This window comes from Ctenopharyngodon idella, chromosome 9, assembly GCF_019924925.1.
Source record: "Ctenopharyngodon idella isolate HZGC_01 chromosome 9, HZGC01, whole genome shotgun sequence".
NCBI classification, from domain to species: domain Eukaryota; kingdom Metazoa; phylum Chordata; class Actinopteri; order Cypriniformes; family Xenocyprididae; genus Ctenopharyngodon; species Ctenopharyngodon idella.
In genome coordinates, this window is record NC_067228.1 from 26,886,616 (window position 1) to 26,906,242 (window position 19,627).

The 19,627-nt window shown below is 36.0% G+C and overlaps 1 protein-coding gene across 2 annotated transcripts; it reads left to right on the forward strand.

The window, feature by feature from the left end:
* Positions 1 to 13,199: 13,199 nt before the first annotated feature.
* On the forward strand, positions 13,200 to 16,359 carry si:ch211-214p13.8 (B- and T-lymphocyte attenuator). Of its 2 annotated transcripts, XM_051906020.1 has the most exons (7): positions 13,200 to 13,231; positions 13,391 to 13,484; positions 13,902 to 14,231; positions 14,358 to 14,393; positions 14,491 to 14,637; positions 14,725 to 14,762; positions 15,372 to 16,359. In XM_051906020.1, the coding sequence occupies exons 2-7, from the start codon at positions 13,391 to 13,393 to the stop codon at positions 15,678 to 15,680; spliced, it is 954 nt and encodes a 317-aa protein (XP_051761980.1). In that variant the 5' UTR covers positions 13,200 to 13,231; the 3' UTR covers positions 15,681 to 16,359. The 2 variants fall into 2 exon arrangements, with proteins under 2 accessions (XP_051761980.1, XP_051761979.1); XM_051906019.1 differs by lacking the exon at positions 13,200 to 13,231 and having other exon boundaries at positions 13,238 to 13,484.
* Positions 16,360 to 19,627: the final 3,268 nt, after the last annotated feature.

Below are 19,627 nucleotides of genomic sequence, written 5' to 3' on the forward strand. Positions count from 1 at the left end.
CAAAGCGGGCGATAGGGCAGGACCTGTCTCCCGCAGCTAAATCCATTCTCGAGCCCCACGATCGTACTGTGGGTGCTGGCCCTTGGAGGTACGCCAGATGAACACGGAGCATTTTAACACTCAGGGGTCGGCTGGTCGCGCCGGCGATACCACCTTGCTTTTTTCTTATCAGTAAGAAAGAGACTCAAAATACTCCATCAATTTTGCACATACAATTAAGAGTTATACACCATTTTAATCTGTGAAATATCTTCTTTTATTTGTGTACACTCAGAGTAAAAACAAAATGGTGTGCTTTTTGCAAAACAAAGAAAACTAACATGATGCGTGATCTTTCGTCTCCCTCTGAACGAAGTCCAATCTGATAGTTCTCAGAAAATGAACTGTAACTTAGAGAATACTAATGACACAAAAATGAGACATGTCTAAAGAAACGTTGAAATGTCAGGTTTTAAATCGTGCAAGTCAAATCGAAAACAAAAATTTTCTGTTTATGTAATCTGAATGAAAAGAGACACATGTCAGACGTCTGTGAGTCAGCTCATTATCCACTAATTAGGCCACACCCACGGAGCGAGCGCTATTCAGACGCAAATTCTGAGGCAACACACCTGAGACCTTGTAACACTAACGAGTCACATGACACCAGAGAGAGAAAATGGCTAATTGGGCCCAGTTTGGACATTTTTACTTAGGGGTGTACTTACTTTTGTGGCCAGCAGTTTAGACATTAATGGCTGTGTGTTGAGTTATTTTGAGGGGACAGCAAATTTGCACTGTTATGCAAGCTGTACACTCACTACTTTACATTGTAGCAAAGTGTAATTTCTTCAGTGTTGTCACATGAAAAGTTATAATAAAATATTTACAAAATTGTCAGGCATGTACTCACTTCTGAATTATTATTTAAACAATTTATTTAGATTCAACACCACTGTATCAGGTTTCTGGTTTAAATGTGATTGCTTCATGTTAAATTGACTTGAAATGATTACTCTTTGACTTAACTTGATGTTTTCATATTGAAATAACATGTTTCAATCAAGTAACCCAACCAGGAGTTAGTCAAACAGGACTTTTACTTCCCATCATGCTTTGCAAAGGGGCTGAACTGGGAGAGTAAATGTTGAAATAAAGTGTTATTTTAAGCATTTTTTTGCAAGATGAGAAATTGAGAGACTTTTTAATGTTTACTGTTCTATTATGTAGGTATTTAAAAGTTTCTGTTAATAGTTTTGGGGTTACCATTGTGGCGAAGTGTTGAGCTTGTGCTTGGGTTGAGGACCTGCTAACAAGCATTCATATCACTTTAATAATAAAGTAATCACTATAGTAATGCTCTGGGTAGCATTTCCCCAAAGCATCACAAGTCTAAGATGATCGTAGCTCTGTTGGAGGCAATGGTTTAATGATCAATTTAGGCTTATAATGGTTTTGGGAATCGCATCCTTGGATGAAACCAGTATCACTTCTAGGCTGCCAACACAGAACCTTTCATCATGAATTTTATGTAAATCACAGGACTAAACAAGAAGCATTAATTGTAGAATTATTTGAATAATTCAATTTATTCTAAAACAAGATAGATATTTGATTAGACTAACACAATACAAACATTTTGATTCAATTAGTTGCAAAGAAGTTACATTGACATATTAAAATCATGTTTAATCTACAAATGTATATTGTGTTCATATAAAATATTCAAAACAGTCCAAGTTTACTTGATTTGATTAGACGCATAATGGGTGCTACGATTATTTAACACATTTTTTGTATATTTATACACTGTATATATATATATATATATATATGTGTGTGTGTGTGTGTATATATATATATATATATATATATATATATATGTGTGTGTGTGTGTATATATATATAAAGATCATATTTGATAACATTTTAAGCTGTCATATGGCCATGTTACAACATGCCCCTCACATGTTACAATGTGCCCCACCTATGGGGCATGTTGTCACATTTTACTTCCATTCTTTCAGGGTAAATAAAGAAAAAAGTATACAGTGTAATAATGACACAAAACCCTCATATTTGTACTAGACGTGTGAAAATGTGGAAAAACATAGGCTAATACTTTGAACCCCATGTGGATTTACTGAGAAACTGAGAAAGTCAAAAAGTGTTAATTGTGCCCTGCTCTCCCCTAGAGTGCTTCTTTGGTAAGCAGCTGTCAGTTCAGTGCAAAAACTACCGTTTTATTCAGTAAATCTGACTAAATTTCACAATTAATCTTTTATTTACATTGTTACATATTGTTTGTTATAATGAGAGGATTTGTGATTCTCTTATTACACCCGCCATACGCTGCCATAGGCTACCCATTTTACGCCCCTGACGTTTCGAATCCAGCAAAACGAGGACCGTTGCACCGCACCTGATTAGGCTGAATGCAGTTTGCTTCCTTATCAGTTTACATTAAAGTGTCGATACCTGAACTATTAATCTGTCATCAGATTACTTTTTTCCACTTTGGCATAGCCTAAATCTCCCAGACCGTGTCATGAAAAGTTTCTGCATTTCTGACAGTTGTACTAGCTACACCACGACATTCAAAACAGATAAATCATCACGTTCAAAACAGATAAATCGCTTACCTTCTGTCCCACTTCTGAGAAGAAAATACGAAACAACAATTGTCATAAAGTGACGGGAAAACATGTCTATTAGGCTACAGGCATCATCCGCGTTTACTGAGTAACCGGTGAGTCTACTGGAGAGTGAACGTTTGTGAATGCAAAATACTCTAGCCACTCGGATAAATAAACACACACAAGCACGCAGGCACACGCACACACACAGAGAGAGCTGAAGTACGGAAATCCAAACTCTCTTCACGTTTCCTGAGGTTCAACAAATAACACTGTTCTAAATTTAGCTTTATTAAGCAGCATGCCTTTCAGAGTAATTTTTTATATTAAGAAAAAATGTAAAAATGGTCCATTGAGATTTTATATTTTAACTTTTTTGCCCCATCTGACTTCATAATACCCTTTGTAAAAACAGTGTGTCCCAATATGTTTAGAAGCATCCAGTATTGGACTGCTTTCTCAGCTTTCAAATCTTTAGCTGCTGTTATATGTTGTAGCTACAGTTTACGATTGATGTCTTTGAAATTTTTATTCTTTTGGTAGAAGATTCATTGGACTAATATACTAAAACTTCAATTTGCCCACTGGCCATTGTCAATCATGGTCTCCTAATCATCATCACAACTTCTGATTGGCTTCATCACTCCGTCTGCTCCACCAATATGTGTGATGGGTGTTCTGGCGCACTATGGCTTTTAGCGTATCATAAGTGAATGCTGCACACTGGTGGTGGTTGAGGAGATTCTCTCCTTATAATGTAAATCATTTTGAGTGTTGAGAAAACAGCTATATAATGCAATTTGTTATTATTATTATAAAATCCTCCCATCCTAGATACACTGCGCACATATTGCCTGCATATTTTTTTGCAGATGTGTAACTGATGGACAGAGGATAACTGTTACAGATTGACCTCTTGGCTGAATTAAAAAAAATAAAAATCAAAGCTACAGTACAACTAATGTTCCAGTTGAGTTACATTATTTCTAAACAGAAACATTATTTCTAAATGTTCTTAGAATTTTCAAAATGTTCACTTTTTTTGTTTATTTATTTGGTTGTTAGCGAAAACATTAAGGGAATGTTTTCTCTATTTTCTCATCTTGCAAGTATCATGGGAATTGGATGTTCTATGAACGATCCAGGGTTGCCAAGTGGGGTTATTGCCGCAAGTTATTTTTTTATTTTTTTTTCCACCCACGGATTAAAGGTTTGGCATTGCATAAATTATATTTGAATGAAACGTATCTGAATATTCTACCAATGATAAAACTGTGCTAGATGTTAAGTTTTGTGCAGGAGGGCCACTGGTAGGGAACCTTTGAGCTGTTTTTATGATCACTACAATATACTGGATTTCATTTTGCATAACAGTGACTGTAAAATATGTATTTAATGGGAATGGCATATTTTGAGTTTCGATGTTTGGAATATTTTCATTGGGCTACTTTTGGGCTATTTTTGATTGGCCATTGGGCTAGTTTTGTCACACAGACCTGAACCATCTGAAAAATAGTATAATGTTTCAAAACATTAGACTAACACCCAGCTAAAGTGTTTCAGAAATACGTTCCATGAATGATGATAAATAATATCGTGACAAGCGAGGCTAGAGCCATGAGAGAACGGCGCGAGGCTTGATTTCTAAGGAGCATCACCTGCGCGCTGCATCGGTCTCGTAATATCTCTCACGGAGGAGCTCCGGGAGCATAAAGGGAGTAGACAGTGAAGGACGAGAGAGGACCAGGCCTGGACTTTATGTTATGTTTTATTATGTTTGTGTGTGCGGCAGGGTAAAGATTGGGTATTTAATTACTGTTGCATTATTGTAAGGGTAGGTTTAGGGGGTAGGTGTAGCTGTGGTGAAAATCAAGTTTTTAATGTTGTTTATATGTCTATGTAGTGTTTTTAATATGATTTAAGACAACCATGTGCAAATTCATAAGTCAGCACCATTGCTGAGTATTTTATGTTTGAAACTGCAGTAAACCAAAGACAGTCTAAAACCCGCGGTTTGAAATCGTGGGTGCTTGTCACGTCACAGTCTACCTTGTAACCAATCACAACAACGTGCCAGCAGGCTTAGCATATCATTAACTATGACTGCTCTGAAGCAGGAAAGTCTCGAGAGAAGCCAGGTTATCCCGGTATATATTCTGTTGATATGAAAAATTGTGTAGATTTAGCAAAATAGCGAGTCTATTATGATGTTATGATGAACTATATGCATTTCTCCACTGACGTTCTGAGTTGTTCTTGCATTTCTAAGGATAAGCTACCCAGATAGCACACGTACGTGTGAGCCCCAGAGCGGAACGTCGGCCTAATATCTGTAACATCTAATAAGGATCGGCCAGGCCAGCCTGGTCTCATTGTTAATACGTGGGTATTAATACGTAACTTTCAAAGACACAAAACGTACATTTTTGTACGTTTAGAAAGGTGCTAAAACGTACAATATTGACGTAATTATGGCACTAAAACGTAAAAATACTTACGTTTTTACAGCGAAAAAACGTAAAATATTTACGAATCTTATCATGTCTTAAAGATATATGTATAATTTCCCTTTTATCGTTTTGTAGATAAATGTAAGTCTAAACCCCATCCCGAACCTAAACCTACCCATTTTATACAGAATGTTAAAAGAATAAAACGTAATGGGTAAATGTGTAGGAAAATGACAATTTTAGTAAAAATATAACATTAAAACGATATTTTGAGCCACTAATCCTACACCTACCCCTAAACCTACACATAACAATTTCTTTAAACTACCTACTAATATAAATAAAAGAATAACAGACAAACAAGCGTAATCACAATAATTTTTTTTTTTTTTTTTTTTTGCGAAAATGTCAAAAGTGGTACCAAAAGTAGTTCAAATGATGATGAGTTCCAGTCATAGTCCTCTCTGGCGGTAATAGTTTTTTATATGGTACAGAGCAGAATTTAATTTATTAATCCATGAAAATATGATGAATCCGGCTTCTCTCCGTGAAGGCGCGACACTCATTTCCACTGAAACACGGCATGTCGTAATCTGTGACGAAGGTGAGAACCAATGAGCGTTTGATATCAGTGCCGTAAACCATGTCGTAACGCTTCTCGAGGGTGGCGCTACTTTCAAATTTGAATCATAACAAGCGCGAGCTTTGACTGTGACGGTTGCTGTTGCTGAGAATCAAAATGAAAATCGATGGATAAAGGGCTGAATTTGGATCTGTTCCTTACAAACATATGGATTCTAAAGATTTGGAGTACAGCGAACAAATAAAATGGATGTGATTTGTGAATTTGTGTTGTGCTTTGGTGTATCTTATGGTTGTATTGTCAGTCACTGCATAGGAGAAAACGCCTTCTGTGTCGCACAGCAAACAAACTAAATATTACAAAAACGTTAAACAATTACAGAAATTTTATTCATTTTACAGTTTCAAAGTGTAGTCTTGTTTAACATCATGTAATCCTCCGAAACGAGTTTGCAGCACAAGTCATGAACAGAAATGTTATTTCATATTAAGTAGATGAGTAAACTGCTTTCAATAAATTCGACTAAAAACAACCTTAAATCATTAAAACCACGATTTTAATATTAATACATGGGAATTCATATACATTCACACTTTACGTTACATGATTTACGTTTTTATTGCTGTTAATACGTAAGTATTTTTACGTTGTAGTCCTTTAAGTACGTCAATGTTGTACGTTTTTGTGTGTATGAAAACGTGAGTAAATGTACGTGTGGTAGAACCACAATTTACGTAAAAATATACACGTTTTCTCATGAGATCACGTTGGCCAGGCATAGGTGCGTATCTTCAGTCAGAGCTCTATTTCCAGCTTGTCGGCTTTGGGTCGGCTCACAACTGCAGGCCGAAGCCGCGCTTATCTGCGCGTGACCATTCATCTCTGCAACCGACGAGAGAAATGTCATTGCTCCTTATGTAGGCCTCACGGAGCCATCGGATTTCAACAAAAAATATCTCAATTTTTGTTCCGAAGATGAACGTAGGTCTTACGGGTGTGGAACGGCATGAGGGTGAGTAATAAATGACAGAATTTTCATTTTTGGGTGAACTAACCCTTTAACTCCTGGTTGTTTCAGTGAGAGTGTCTGTGAAAAGTTTAGGGTAAAATAATCAGCGAAATGAGATGAGGTGACAAGTAATGTTATATTGTTTGTATTTATGATAAACTATTATGATAACAGGATGTTTGGTCATTAATATATTTTCTCTAGGTCTTTTTTGAGTTATTTATTTGTATGTATTTTTTTACTGATACATTCTTAAATATGTTTTACTAAAATATTTGGTAACACTTTACAAGAAAGTTCATTAGTGAAATATTAATGTATTAACTAACATGAACTAACCATGAGCTATACATTTGTTACTGTATTTACTAATCTTCGTTAACGTTAGTTAATGAAAATACAGTTGTTCATGTTAGTTCACAGTGCATTAACTAATGTTAACAAGATTTTAATAATGTATTAGTAACTAATTTTAACTAATGAACCTTATTGTAAAGTGTTACCAAATACTTAAAAACTTTAAATGCTGACTGGTTCAGGGGGTCAACAACTTCAGGCATTTAAGTTATTTTTCACATAAATCTGGTCAGCTTACTCACTGCTCATACTCTTAGCCTCTAAAATGTTTGAATTGAATTACCAATACAATATCAAGGGGTAAAGATATCATTAGAGTTCTTACAATTATGGCTGTGCTCTTGTTACCAGATGAGATGTGATCCCCAGCGTTTGGTGCTGAGATTCTTCAGGACAAGGCCTTGATGCCATGAAGATGGTGAGTTTCCCCAATAGCTGCCACTACCCAGATTAAGAGACTGAACACAACAGGCTTCAATCTGTATTAGTCTATTTTGATAGGTATATATGTTATGTGTCTTTTCTTTTTCATTACAGCCCATCACTGACAGGCTTTCCTGTGTAAACCATCATATTTATCCAAATGAGGTTTGTAAATGCATGAATTCTTCATATTTTACATTAATCATTAATTTTAAATAAAAATTACATATAGAAGAAAATGTGACAAGGCCTCTCACCAAATACCATATTAAAGGAATATTCAGAATGCAAGTCAGAACTCTTTCTTTTGGGCAATAATATGCTACAAATACCGTCTATTGAGCTAAAGTTAAATTGAACCTGGAATGTTGATTTATGTTACCAGATGCGATACTTTATAATGGGCGTGTACAATGGATTTTAAACTCTACTATTTTTATTGCAGGGTCTCTGGGATCTCCAGCTGAAGGCATGAAGACATTAGATGTTGGCCTGGACAGATGTACCAACAGTACACCACACCGACCTCTGCTTTTGCATGGATGGCTGATTACTACCATGTTCTGAGAGGGTATTACTATAGCAAAACTGAGCACACTTTTCTCCCTCTTTCTCTAAAACAACACAACAGTTAAACCTTTTCAAATTCTTTTCTGGTGGTGCACAAGTCCTATTCTACAAATCAGAAATTAAGAGATTCATATGCTCACATTTATGCTGCGGACACACGACTTTGAGAATGCAAATTTTCTCCGGACACTATAACTGGTGTGATATGACGTCTGCAGAGTCTTTTTATAAACATTAATTCAACATTTAACAAATAGTGTATTCAAAAAATAAAAATATACAGTCTACTCGACTTTACTACATTTTTTTTTTAAATTTAGCCAAGAGGTCACACCTTCATGTAGCGATTTTGTACTCTTTACACATAGTCGTGTGATGCGAATTCGCAGGTCAGAGTTCCAAACCAAACTTTTTGCATGAGCTTGCGTTTCTGGTCTCCCACATTTGTGTGCATATGAATGGAGGTCAATGGAATGAAAAGCGTAGTGTGACCGCACCTTTATTCTGCAGTTGTTGCACACCTATATCAAAAGTGTGAAGTCATGGACAAATTTTATTTGTGAACTGATATGCGAGATCTCACACATGACATATCAGTATGTGACATCCCACTCACCCACCTGCTCTATCCAGTGTTAAACATGTTCTTGTCGTTATTAATCAATCAGTAATCAACACAGCACCACCCCGAAATTGCCTTGCACTGTAGAATTATGGTTTTGGCAAGAAATGAAAAGTAGGCAATTGCTACTATTTAATAGAATGCTACTATTTTACAATCAATATTTAAGACTATGTTAGAGAGGGATTTGAAGTAATTTTTCTGGATGATAGGATTTTTTCATTACAAACTTTACTTTATTTGAATGATCAGCAAAAATTTGAACCTACGAGTTTAATAATTTGAATTCGTAGAATAAGATTATAGTACAAATTTAACTGTTGTGTTTGTGAGAGAGAAAAGAAAACTACAAGTTTGCAAATCCTAATACATTTTCTCAGTGACTTTACTGAAATATTCTCTACAAATTCCACTGTCACAGGTGCTCAGTTTTGCTATAATAATACCATATATTATACAGCACATGCATCATTTGAGACAATATTCTGATTAAATTTCCAGTCTCATTTTACCAATGACAAACCACGTCTATCTTATTAACTACTATTCATTTTGTGTATAATCAATATATAAACAAGTGATATTTAATTGTTAATGAGGGATTGGCTGGACCCTGCTGACCAAATCAGTATTTCTTGTCCAATTTTCATACTTTAATTTTCCGGTTTCTCTAGTATTGCATCTTTCTCATGGGCATTTCATGACTTTTCAGTGTGGGTTAACCCTCTTTTGTGGCCCATAATATTTTTTTTTTTTAAAGTAATTAAAAATAGTTTTGTCTATGCTATTGAAATTGTGGGTTACATCTTTGTCACCTTTTTCACCCAAGGAGTTTACATTCCTGATAATACAAGAGTGAGGAACTTACATTTTAATTACAAAGGAAAACCAATTCATCTGCTATGTTCTTCTGTCCTCTGTTTTCAAGGGTAAGATTTCTTTATAAACCATCTACTCACCCATATGTCTTTATTTTTGTGGAACACAAAAGGACAGAGTCACTTAGTCTCTGTCACCATTAGAAAAGAAACAGTGATAGTGAATTGTGACTGAGGCTGTCAGTCTCTTGATGTTCTGCCTTACATCTCCTTTTGTGCTGCAATAAAATTAACATGTTTGGTACAAAATAACATGATCAGTTTTGTTCATGAGTAAATATTGCTTTTAATTTTTTAACTTGAGAATGTTTAGCCTGTAATTTTCTTGTATACCTCTGTGTGTATTTGAATGTAAATGCCTTCTCTATTAGTCATATTGACGGTTTGTATGTAAGGATGTATGCTCTAAACATGCAGGCTATCTGTAACTGTATTTTGTAGATATTAAAACAATGTTAACTGAATGTGATGTGTGATTATTACATAAACATGCTCATTTATCTATTGGTATTAAGTATTTGAGATTTTTAAAAACGAAAATGTGTTAGCTGTGTAAAACTTTAGCCCAACTGAAATCAACATCGTGTTTCACTCAACTGATATCAACATCGTTTCAGCATGAGTAAGCAAACCATCTGCATCGATTTTCCTTTAGTTTTGAATGGCATGTCCTGACGTTGGTCTTTGATGCCGTGAGAAACATCGATTCTAGGTTGATTCTGTGTCAGTGTGCTATCTGGGTGTAGCCTGAAAGGTTCAGCCTAAATAAATAAAGGCCCTATAAAGCCCCTGCACAGTGGCCAGTATTTACAGCTTTGCATCGTCCACAAATCGGCCGGAGAGCATTCGCGATTAGAAGCCAACGTCTCGGCGACATTTTCCCGATTAGCAAACGCTCCCTGAGCTACGTCCCGGCGATGGAAGTTTGTCCATAGGGACAACATCGGCCCGACGTACGTGTGCTATGTGGGTACTGATTGTTAGAAGGCAGCTGTGTGACTCTGAGATGAAGAACAGGAACGGTATGTGTAACATTAGCAACAAATTAGGCTATTAGCTGTTTGATAACGTAGTCAAGCAAAAGGCTAATAATATTCATATTAATGACAGAACCGTCGCAAGGGCTGTGCCAAGTGTGCGAGCGCATAGGGGCTCGCGCCAAAGTAAAGTGACAGCTGACTTGAAGTAAAGCTAATAAAGTTTATGTTTTTGTCCTTCGAAATATTTTAATAGCTACTATAAAACATAGCTAAAACAATATTGCTCTGAGCGTGTGCGTGTGACCGTGATTCATGTGCATATGTCTGAGAGAGTTATTCAGTCCATAAATTCTGATTTTGGCCGCCTCTGGAATGGATCAAACCATAGAGATTAGCCTACCTGGGGTGCGTTTCCCAAAACGAACTATGGTCGTAAGTTCCGTCGTTACCAATAGAGTTAAGCGGGACTTACGACCATAGTTGGCTAACGATGCTTTCGGGAAACGCACCCCTGATAAGTTCAAGTAAATACGCTGGAAATCCGCGCTCATTCAAGGATGTGAATTTATTTCATGTACGGAGAAGGCACGGGCGCCTGCAGGATTTCATCTGAATGTTTTTTTTAAATCTGAAAACTCCAAAAAGCAACGAAATTGTCAAACAACCATTTAGCGCATGTTCACAGAGGAAAACGGCGGCTTGTTCTCTCGATACTGTCTGTTTTACTGAGAAATCGCTTCTGAAATCGCTTCGCAGGTGATTCAGTGAGAGAGCAGTACAAACGAATGCAAGTGGATTCAGACCGTTTTGCAAATGCGTTTTACCAATTCATAATTTAAAACAATTTAAGCGTCACAAAATATGTGAGCAGTTCAGCTGCACAGCTGTTAAACTGAATATACGAAGCGAAGTAAGATTTTTTCTTAAATATCCACAACACAAACAACAAATTGCTCATCACTACAGTAGACTCTCCGAGCTGGCTGAGCGAGCGGGGCTACTTTGCATAATTGATCCGTGTATATTAAATGAGGCAATGGTGTATGGTGTAGAGTTACATTCAAGCTATTTTAAGGCATGAAGAAATTTTTTTCACTTGAATTTTTTTTTTTTAAAAATATGTCATTTTGGTGATCAAAGATGAGTTTTAAGGGATAAAATAATTGACTACAGGGGGACTTTAATAAAACACAATCTGATAAGTAGCAAGTTAATTTACTGTTATTTAAGGTAGTTGCTGGACTGCCGCCATTTTACTTTCGTTTTGTATTGGTTTATTTTTTTATTAAAGTGTGTGAATGTTCGCCGGTTCCGCCTCCTTTTTCCGTACATAAATTATGCGTTACAAATATTTTTTGCTAATGTTTTGAAAACATTAATAAAGACCAGGTAACTTTGATTTACTAAGATCTCTAGTGGCACTGATGAAAGTGTTTAAATTTAAACAATAGGCAATAAGAAGAAATCACCAGGGGTCACGTTTCTCAGCAACACTGAATTAAACATTCAGGATTGTCAGTAGACAGTGGACTAGAAACCACAAACTTCACAATGGTAAATAGTCAATTAGTTAATACACAACAAATTTGATTGCCAGGCAACATAATTAAATGTTTTGGATTTCCCTAATACCACAATAAGTAAACTTGATTAGAGATCTTTTAGGGAGAAGGATTTATTGAAGGTGTAGCACATTTCTTCAGCAGCGATGTTAGCGTGTCGGCCTCCAAAGAATCTTAAGCCAAAGTTCTGTCATCAGTTTTGTCAAGACAAAAGGTCTACAAACAATAGATAACAAACTCCAGCTTGAAATCCAAGTGGTCAAACAAGATATATATCCTGAGGAACACTGTTTCTTTGTTATACACTTTCAGGTACAGTCACAATGTAAATCCATCTGACTAAAAATAACTGAAAATACACATAATCTTTCAATAAAATGTCTGCCAAAAGACTAAAGGAAGACTTAAGAAATGTTACTTGATCTGGCCCGTATTCAGCCCAAACAGTTGAACACCTTGTAGCTTTGATGTTGAATTAGTTGTACATTGTTGTCACAGTTGCAATAGATTGCATGTTGATTATGCAGCAATACAGGTGTTTGCATGAAACTTTCTTAATTCTGCTTTGTTTCTTACACTTGCTGTTTTATTTGTCACAATAACATGTTTATTTATTTTATTTGTGACATACCTTTTCATTAAATGGACATTATATCTCAAAACTGCTATAGTATTTCATATTTTTTTGAGTTTATACTTCATTGTTTTGTGTTACAAAAAACAAGTTTGTCTCTTTTTTGTATGGCTTTGAAATGGGTACCATATTTAACATATTGTTAAGACCATGGTAACACACACACACACACACACACACACACACACACACACAATGTGCTCTTTCAGTCACATGCTTAGTTGCATGGACTTATGTTGAATGAGCTTTGTATAAGTTCAGACAGAAACCATTACAATTCGAGGTTTTTATATTAACCAGGCAAGAACCTTTATAAGTATTTATTCAATATATATCTTGTTATTTTAACAAAAATGTGAGAGTTGTTTTCACTTACAATGTATAAATAGCAAAGGGTGTTTGTGCTCCAATAAGGTGCAATTACTGTGCATCAAGTATGCAAAACAACAAAACCACAGAGCAAAAGAGTTCTCCTGTCCAAAATCATGTGAAGCTCACTCACTACATGTGCAAAAGCACACGGAGCAGGATGAGTGCATGCTGCGTAGGTAAAGGAAATGGAAACCACAAGTATAAGAATAAAGAGCACAATGACAGAGTAACAGAAATAAGTGTTCAGTTGTGTGATTTGGATGGTGACTGTGAGGATTAGACTGGATGAATTTATATTTTGAGACAATTTTTGACATATCTGGCTTGTGTTTAAGATGGATTGTCTATACCCGAGGAAGATGGCTTTGTTCCTGGCCGTGTTTGTTGTTTTCATCCTCCATGTGAGCACTGATGCACAAGGAGCTCAAGGTGAGAATGTTCGATGTGCTTTTAGTAAAAGTTTAATAAAATGTGGTGGTGCAGAAGGAATTTTTCAATTAGCAATAAGTTGCAAGTGGAGTTAAAAAAATACGTTCAATAAATTCAAATATATTTACAGTACCACACCTTTAGATTTCCAGACACTTTTCATTATTGCAAAAGAAGATTTATGTTATGAAATTCTTTATAACATAAATCAGTGTAACATTTCAGTGTAACAAATATTAAAGCAAATGCTTTACAGTTGGGCATTTATAGTCTGTTTGCTATAAGAACTGCTGCACACAGCAAAGCGGAAAGTTGTCTGTAACATTGTCTCACCTGAACCTTGTAATTGTTTTAATGATGTAACTTTATATTGTTATTATTGTCTTCATACATTTGCTGCAATGTTTTATGTTTTAGGTCCTGCCCACCAATGTCCTGTCTTTAAAGTTCAGAGAGGGACTGTCCATAAAGCCTGTATAAATAAGCCTTTCAAGATCTCCTGCCATCTGAAGTATTGTGATAATCAGACAGTCAACATTACATGGACTAAAGAAAAACTGAAAGGATGGATTTCAGTGTCTGGAACAGGTCAAATGTCATCATCACAGAATTATTCAGCACCTGATCTTCTGACTTCATATTTAACTTTCACAAATATATCAAAGAATCATGATGGCCTCTACAGATGTGAACTACAGTTACCAAACTCATCAACATTTAGCCATTATATTAATATTTCTGTCGCAGGTAACTATTTACTATCAATGTTTTTATGTTTATGTAAGGCTAAAGCCATCAGAACCAGCTGTGGTAACTATATGAAACTTCAAATTAATTTTAAACAGTTCTAAAGCAGTTTTAAAACTTCCACAGATGACAGCCTGGGAGATGAAATGTCTTGCACTGAAAGTAAGAGCAGTATTACTGTATGCTGTTTCAGCTTAAAGTAAACATTGCTTCTCCTTTTTGAAAATGATACTAGTTTTTGTTTTCTTAATGGCATCAGAGAAAGAAAACACTGAAAGAGACAACACAGATACCAGCTTTGATTCAAAGCCATGGTGGATGCCGTATCTCTTTATCTGTATGGGTGTAGTGATTCCTGTTCTCATATTAATACTCATCTTTATCCTGTGTATTAATGGATTTAAAAGTAAGTAGTTTTCTCCTTTTTTATTATTTTGAGATATTTAAGTTTTGGCATGAATCTGACTTTGTCCTTTTTAATGATCATTGTCAGCTTCGAGAAGAAGGAAAACACAGAGAGCGCAGGTTCAGGTACATATTTTATAAATGACTCTGATTAGTGTTGTTAAAAAAAAAAAAAAAAATGAACCTTTTTAATTCTCATACTACCAGTCATTAAGAACTGAATTTACAATTCAGTTTTTGTACTTGAATTGAGGTATGCAAAATGCAGAATTATACTGTGATTGTGATTTTATGAATATAGATTGAAAGAAATGTATAAACTGCTTTTAGTTATTAATATTTGTTGAATAAATTACCCATAAACACGTTATCACACATGCAATTAATTAATGAATCTTTGAAATGCCACCTATAGAAGTTTGTTTTTGATTAATATAAATTTATTTTAATTCTTCTTATCATTTCACATCTTGGTCCAAAAGGAGATAAATTCCCAGAATACTCTAATTAAATCTTCAAAATGAAGTCAAACAAGGGGAGCTTAAAAGAAGAAGAAAAAAACACATTTCCTTTAATATTCTGTTGACTGTGTTTAATTTCTTTTAATTGCAGTTTAGTAAATTCCACCTCTCGTTCCAGTTCAACTCATTAACTAAATTATTAAATTAACTCTTAAATATTGAATTTTGCACAACCATATGCACTACATTAACGATTATCCTGTTATGTTTGCAGTATACAGCAACATCTGTCTTGTCGTCACCGAGCCCCACTGCTCTGAAGCGTGATGAATTTGTCAGCGTCCAGTACTCGGAAGAAACACAGCGGCCCTCTCGTGACAGCAACACATGCAGTTTACCATTACCACCTGTATCACATCTGTCAGATTGTGTGGGTGATGATTCTTTGTTCAACAGGAGAGATAACAGTTCAAGCCAGGTTGTATATGCATCTCTGAGCCACCTTACACCAACACCATCATCTACTGCACCCCGTCCGACAAGAGAGGAGTTTTCAGAGTATGCAGCAATCCGGGTCTCGTGATATCTCTTCTGCGGGTTATGCGTAACCAGACAAAGTTAAGCAACATTTTCACGGCTCCAAAATTCATTCACAGATGAAGTTTTGTGAAACTGTACAATATTGTCTGGCTATTTTGTCTCACAGGAAGCAGGAGATGTATGCATGTTTTCATACCTCACAGTATATATCATCGCATGATGTTATTTTCCTCGTTACATCACGGAAAATTTTCGCAGTGAGTTCAATGTGGTTTCTAAGTGAAACTCATACCACTAATCATAGGCGCCTGCTGCAACACATCCATATCCTGAAGACTTGTTAGTCTACATTTTATGCACTAAAATGAAAAAGTTAATACAGTAACAGTTCGTTACATAATTATTTTCTGTTGTTGAGAATATGTTGTATTTTGGGGATTTCTAGTTGTCCTGTCAACTTGTGATTTAAAATATACAGATTTTAATAGCTTCTGTGTTACATTATTTAAAAAAAAAAAAAAAAAATATTATTGGTAATTTTTTCAGACTAGGATGGTTTATGATTATAATTTAAAAGTGTCCCACTTTACCTGATGCTTCTGTCTCACTTACAAAATGATTAAGGCCCTTTTGGCAATTATTAATAACTGTTACAACAATTGATTCCTGACATTTATATACATGAAGGGCCATTGATGATTAAATGTATTTGTCTCATTTAACTGGATGTCCCACTTTTGGCTGACTGCATCCTGAAAAACACTGAAAACCAGTGACAGGTTGCACAAAATGCTTAGACTAAGTTAGTCATCTAAATTTCCTTTTTAGGATTGGTCATAACATTTTAAAGTCAGTTACATAAAAATGTAGATTGCTCTAACTTACCCCTTACCCCTTGGATAAGTGTTAGTTGGTCAGTTCTTAATGCACATTAATAAAGTTAATAAAGTTGCTGTGTTTATGCAACCGGCCCCAATTGATGGAGTCGTTGCTCTAAAGACTACCAAGAGTAACCAGTTTGAAGCCGTTTGCAACATTGACCTGATACTGATGGTTTATTCTTTCTTTCTATTTATCTTATTTGTAAAGCATATTTAAAAATATCCATGGGTTGACCAAAGCATAGATTTAAAAACAAAAAGAGAAAGTGCTGTTCGGATGGCTACAGGGAGCTTGTTCCAGAGTGTTGGACCAGCAATAGCAAATGCTAGACCTAGGGACATTATGAATTGTGTGGATGCATCAACTCTGCGAGATAGACGGGTGTAAGATTATGAAATGATTTAAAAACCGAGGTTAAAATTTTAAATTCCACTCTAAATTTTACGGGAAACTGCAAAGAAATCAAGATGGGGGTGATGTGCTGAAATTTACGCATACCAGTCAAAAGCCTGGACCATTTGCAACCGCCCCATGGATGACCGAGTGATCCCATGTTTAGGTGGGAAGTGATAAATGCATGGATTACTTTTTCAAAATGTTTTGTGATAAAAAAGGTTTTGACTTTAGCCAGGCGACGAAGATGGTAAAAACACGACTTACAGTAACTACCACATTTATCTGCTTATCCAACTTTAGACCGGAATTGAAATGAAAGCCTAAGTTTCTTTGCACATGGGGTGACCCATTTGGTTAGATCACCAAGGTCACAATTACTGGCATTAAAAGCATCAGTAGGTCCAAACAGAATCACTTCAGTTTTACCTTCATTTAATGTCAGGAAATGTTTTGTAAGCCATAATTTAAGTTCTTGAATACCTGCAAACAGAGCTCCAATTAAATGTTTATTATTAGGTTGTAAAGGAAGATACAACTGAGCATCATCAGTATATGTTACGGAGGGACTGAGATGAGAGGCATGTGGATCCATCTGCAAAGTCTTTTATTTATAAACAAAGGCACAAGTATGATATGGGCAAGACAAAAAGCATTCCAGGGACAGGCAAAGGTCAACAAACGGAGAACATAATCCAATGGGCAAGGCTAGAGGGTTATCCAGGCTAGAGTCAAGGCGTGGGGCAATCAGTATCCGAACAGGGCGAGATGAGAAGGATAATCCAAGGTGAGCAAGAGTCCAGGGCAGGCAGAGAACAGACAGAACACAAAAACCAGGCAAGGATCTAGACACGGGAAACGAGCAAGAGCAGGACTAGACTAAGAACACTCGGAGAGGCTCTGTAAAGTAGCTATCAGCTAAACAGCAATATACACTAACAATACTCAGCAATCTGTGAGCTTGTAAGTCATTGTTTTTATAGTGCTTGTGATTGACTACAGGTGTGGAAGTGATTAGACCAATGGAACATGGGAAATGTAGTCCGGAGTAACATGTATGTGTGTGTCATGAAAAAGTCTTTATGGTGAACGGGTGACCTCTGGTGGTGAGTGGACAGAAACAGCAGGTGCAGGATACATGACACATATAAGTGAAAAGAAATCCCATATTTATGAAAAATTGAAGCAAGAGGTTGCATATATATATATATATATATACTTAAAGGGATAGTTCACCCAAAAATGAAAATTATTCCATGATTTACTCACCCTCAAGCCATCCTAGGTGTTTATGACTATCTTCTTTCAGACGAACACAATCCGAGATATATTTAAAAATATCCTTAATCCTCCAAGGTTTATAATGGTTGTGAATGGTAGGCCAAATTCTGAAGACAGAAAAAATGCATCCATCCATAAAAAAAAATCAATCCATACGACTCCCGAGGGTTAATAAAGGCCTTTTGAAGCGAAGGGATGAGTTTTTGTAAGAAAAATATCCATATTTAAAACTTTATATATTCAAACAACTAGCTTCCGGCGAAAGACCACACGCAGAATGCGCAAATCGACTTGCGCCAAATGAGTAATCCTCTGACGCAATGTATGACGCAGGATGTAGGAGTATCGTAAGCTTAGATGAATCCTCCGACATTTCTCTTTAAAATTTCTCATTTTAAACTTCTAATTCATGACTAGTGTTTTGTTTTGCTCTCTCCCCTATGCCTCCGCGTGTGTCATTGCGTCAGGTCAAAGGTTGCTCTTCCGCCCAAATTGACGTGTGCAGTATGCGTACGATCGTCCACCAGAAGCTCGTTATTTGAATTTATAAAGTTTTAAATATGGATATTTTTCTTACAAAAATGCATCCCTTTGCTTCAAAAGGCCTTTATTGTCCCTCCTGAGTTGTATGGATTCATTTTTTTTATGGATGGATGCATTTTTTCTGTCTTCAGAATTTGGCCTACCATTCACAACCGTTATAAACCTTGGAGGACTAAGGATATTTTTTAATATATCTCGGATTGTGTTCGTGTGAAAGAAGATAGTCATATACACCTAGGATGGCTTGAGGGTGAGTAAATCATGGGATCATTTTAATTTTTGGGTGAACTATCCCTTTAAGAAGGCCGGGAACCATTCAAGAGTGGTACCTCTATGGCCAACACAATTTTTTATGCAAGAAATCCACTGGTACCATCACAGAGAGGCACAAAATCACTCTCCAGAACATTTTCGTTCACTGTTCCTTGCTGGTGGAATGATCTCCCTGGCTTCATCCAGAATGCAGAATCCCTGACAACATTCAAAAGAGCTGAAAACTCATCTCTTTCGTGAGCACTTAACCTCATCATTAAAAAAAAAAAAAATGCTTTACTTCATTTAATACCTCCATATTTTAGCTTATGCTACTCTAAGCAATGTCTGAAAGTTGTATTGTGAACACTTCTTGTGACTCGCGATGACTCGCTTATTGTATTCCTCACTTGTAAGTCATTTTGGATAAAAGTGTCTGCAAAATGAATAAATGTAAATAAATAAATGTAAATGTAGAAATAAGTACATTGTGGTCAACCATGTCAAAAGCTGAGCTGAGATCTAGTAAGATCAAAACAACAGTATTTCCGGCATCTGCAGCCAAAACGATGTCATTTGAGGCTTTTAATAGGGCAGATTGTGTAACTTCCTGAAACCAGACTGAAAAGTTTCATAAAT

Coding starts and splice junctions, on each gene's coding strand:
- si:ch211-214p13.8 (XM_051906020.1), top strand. CDS start 13,391: ATGGATTGTCTATACCCGAGGAAGATGGCTTTGTTCCTGGCCGTGTTT. Junction 14,232..14,357: donor TATTAATATTTCTGTCGCAG/GTAACTATTTAC, acceptor AAACTTCCACAG/ATGACAGCCTGGGAGATGAA. Junction 14,638..14,724: donor GTGTATTAATGGATTTAAAA/GTAAGTAGTTTT, acceptor GATCATTGTCAG/CTTCGAGAAGAAGGAAAACA.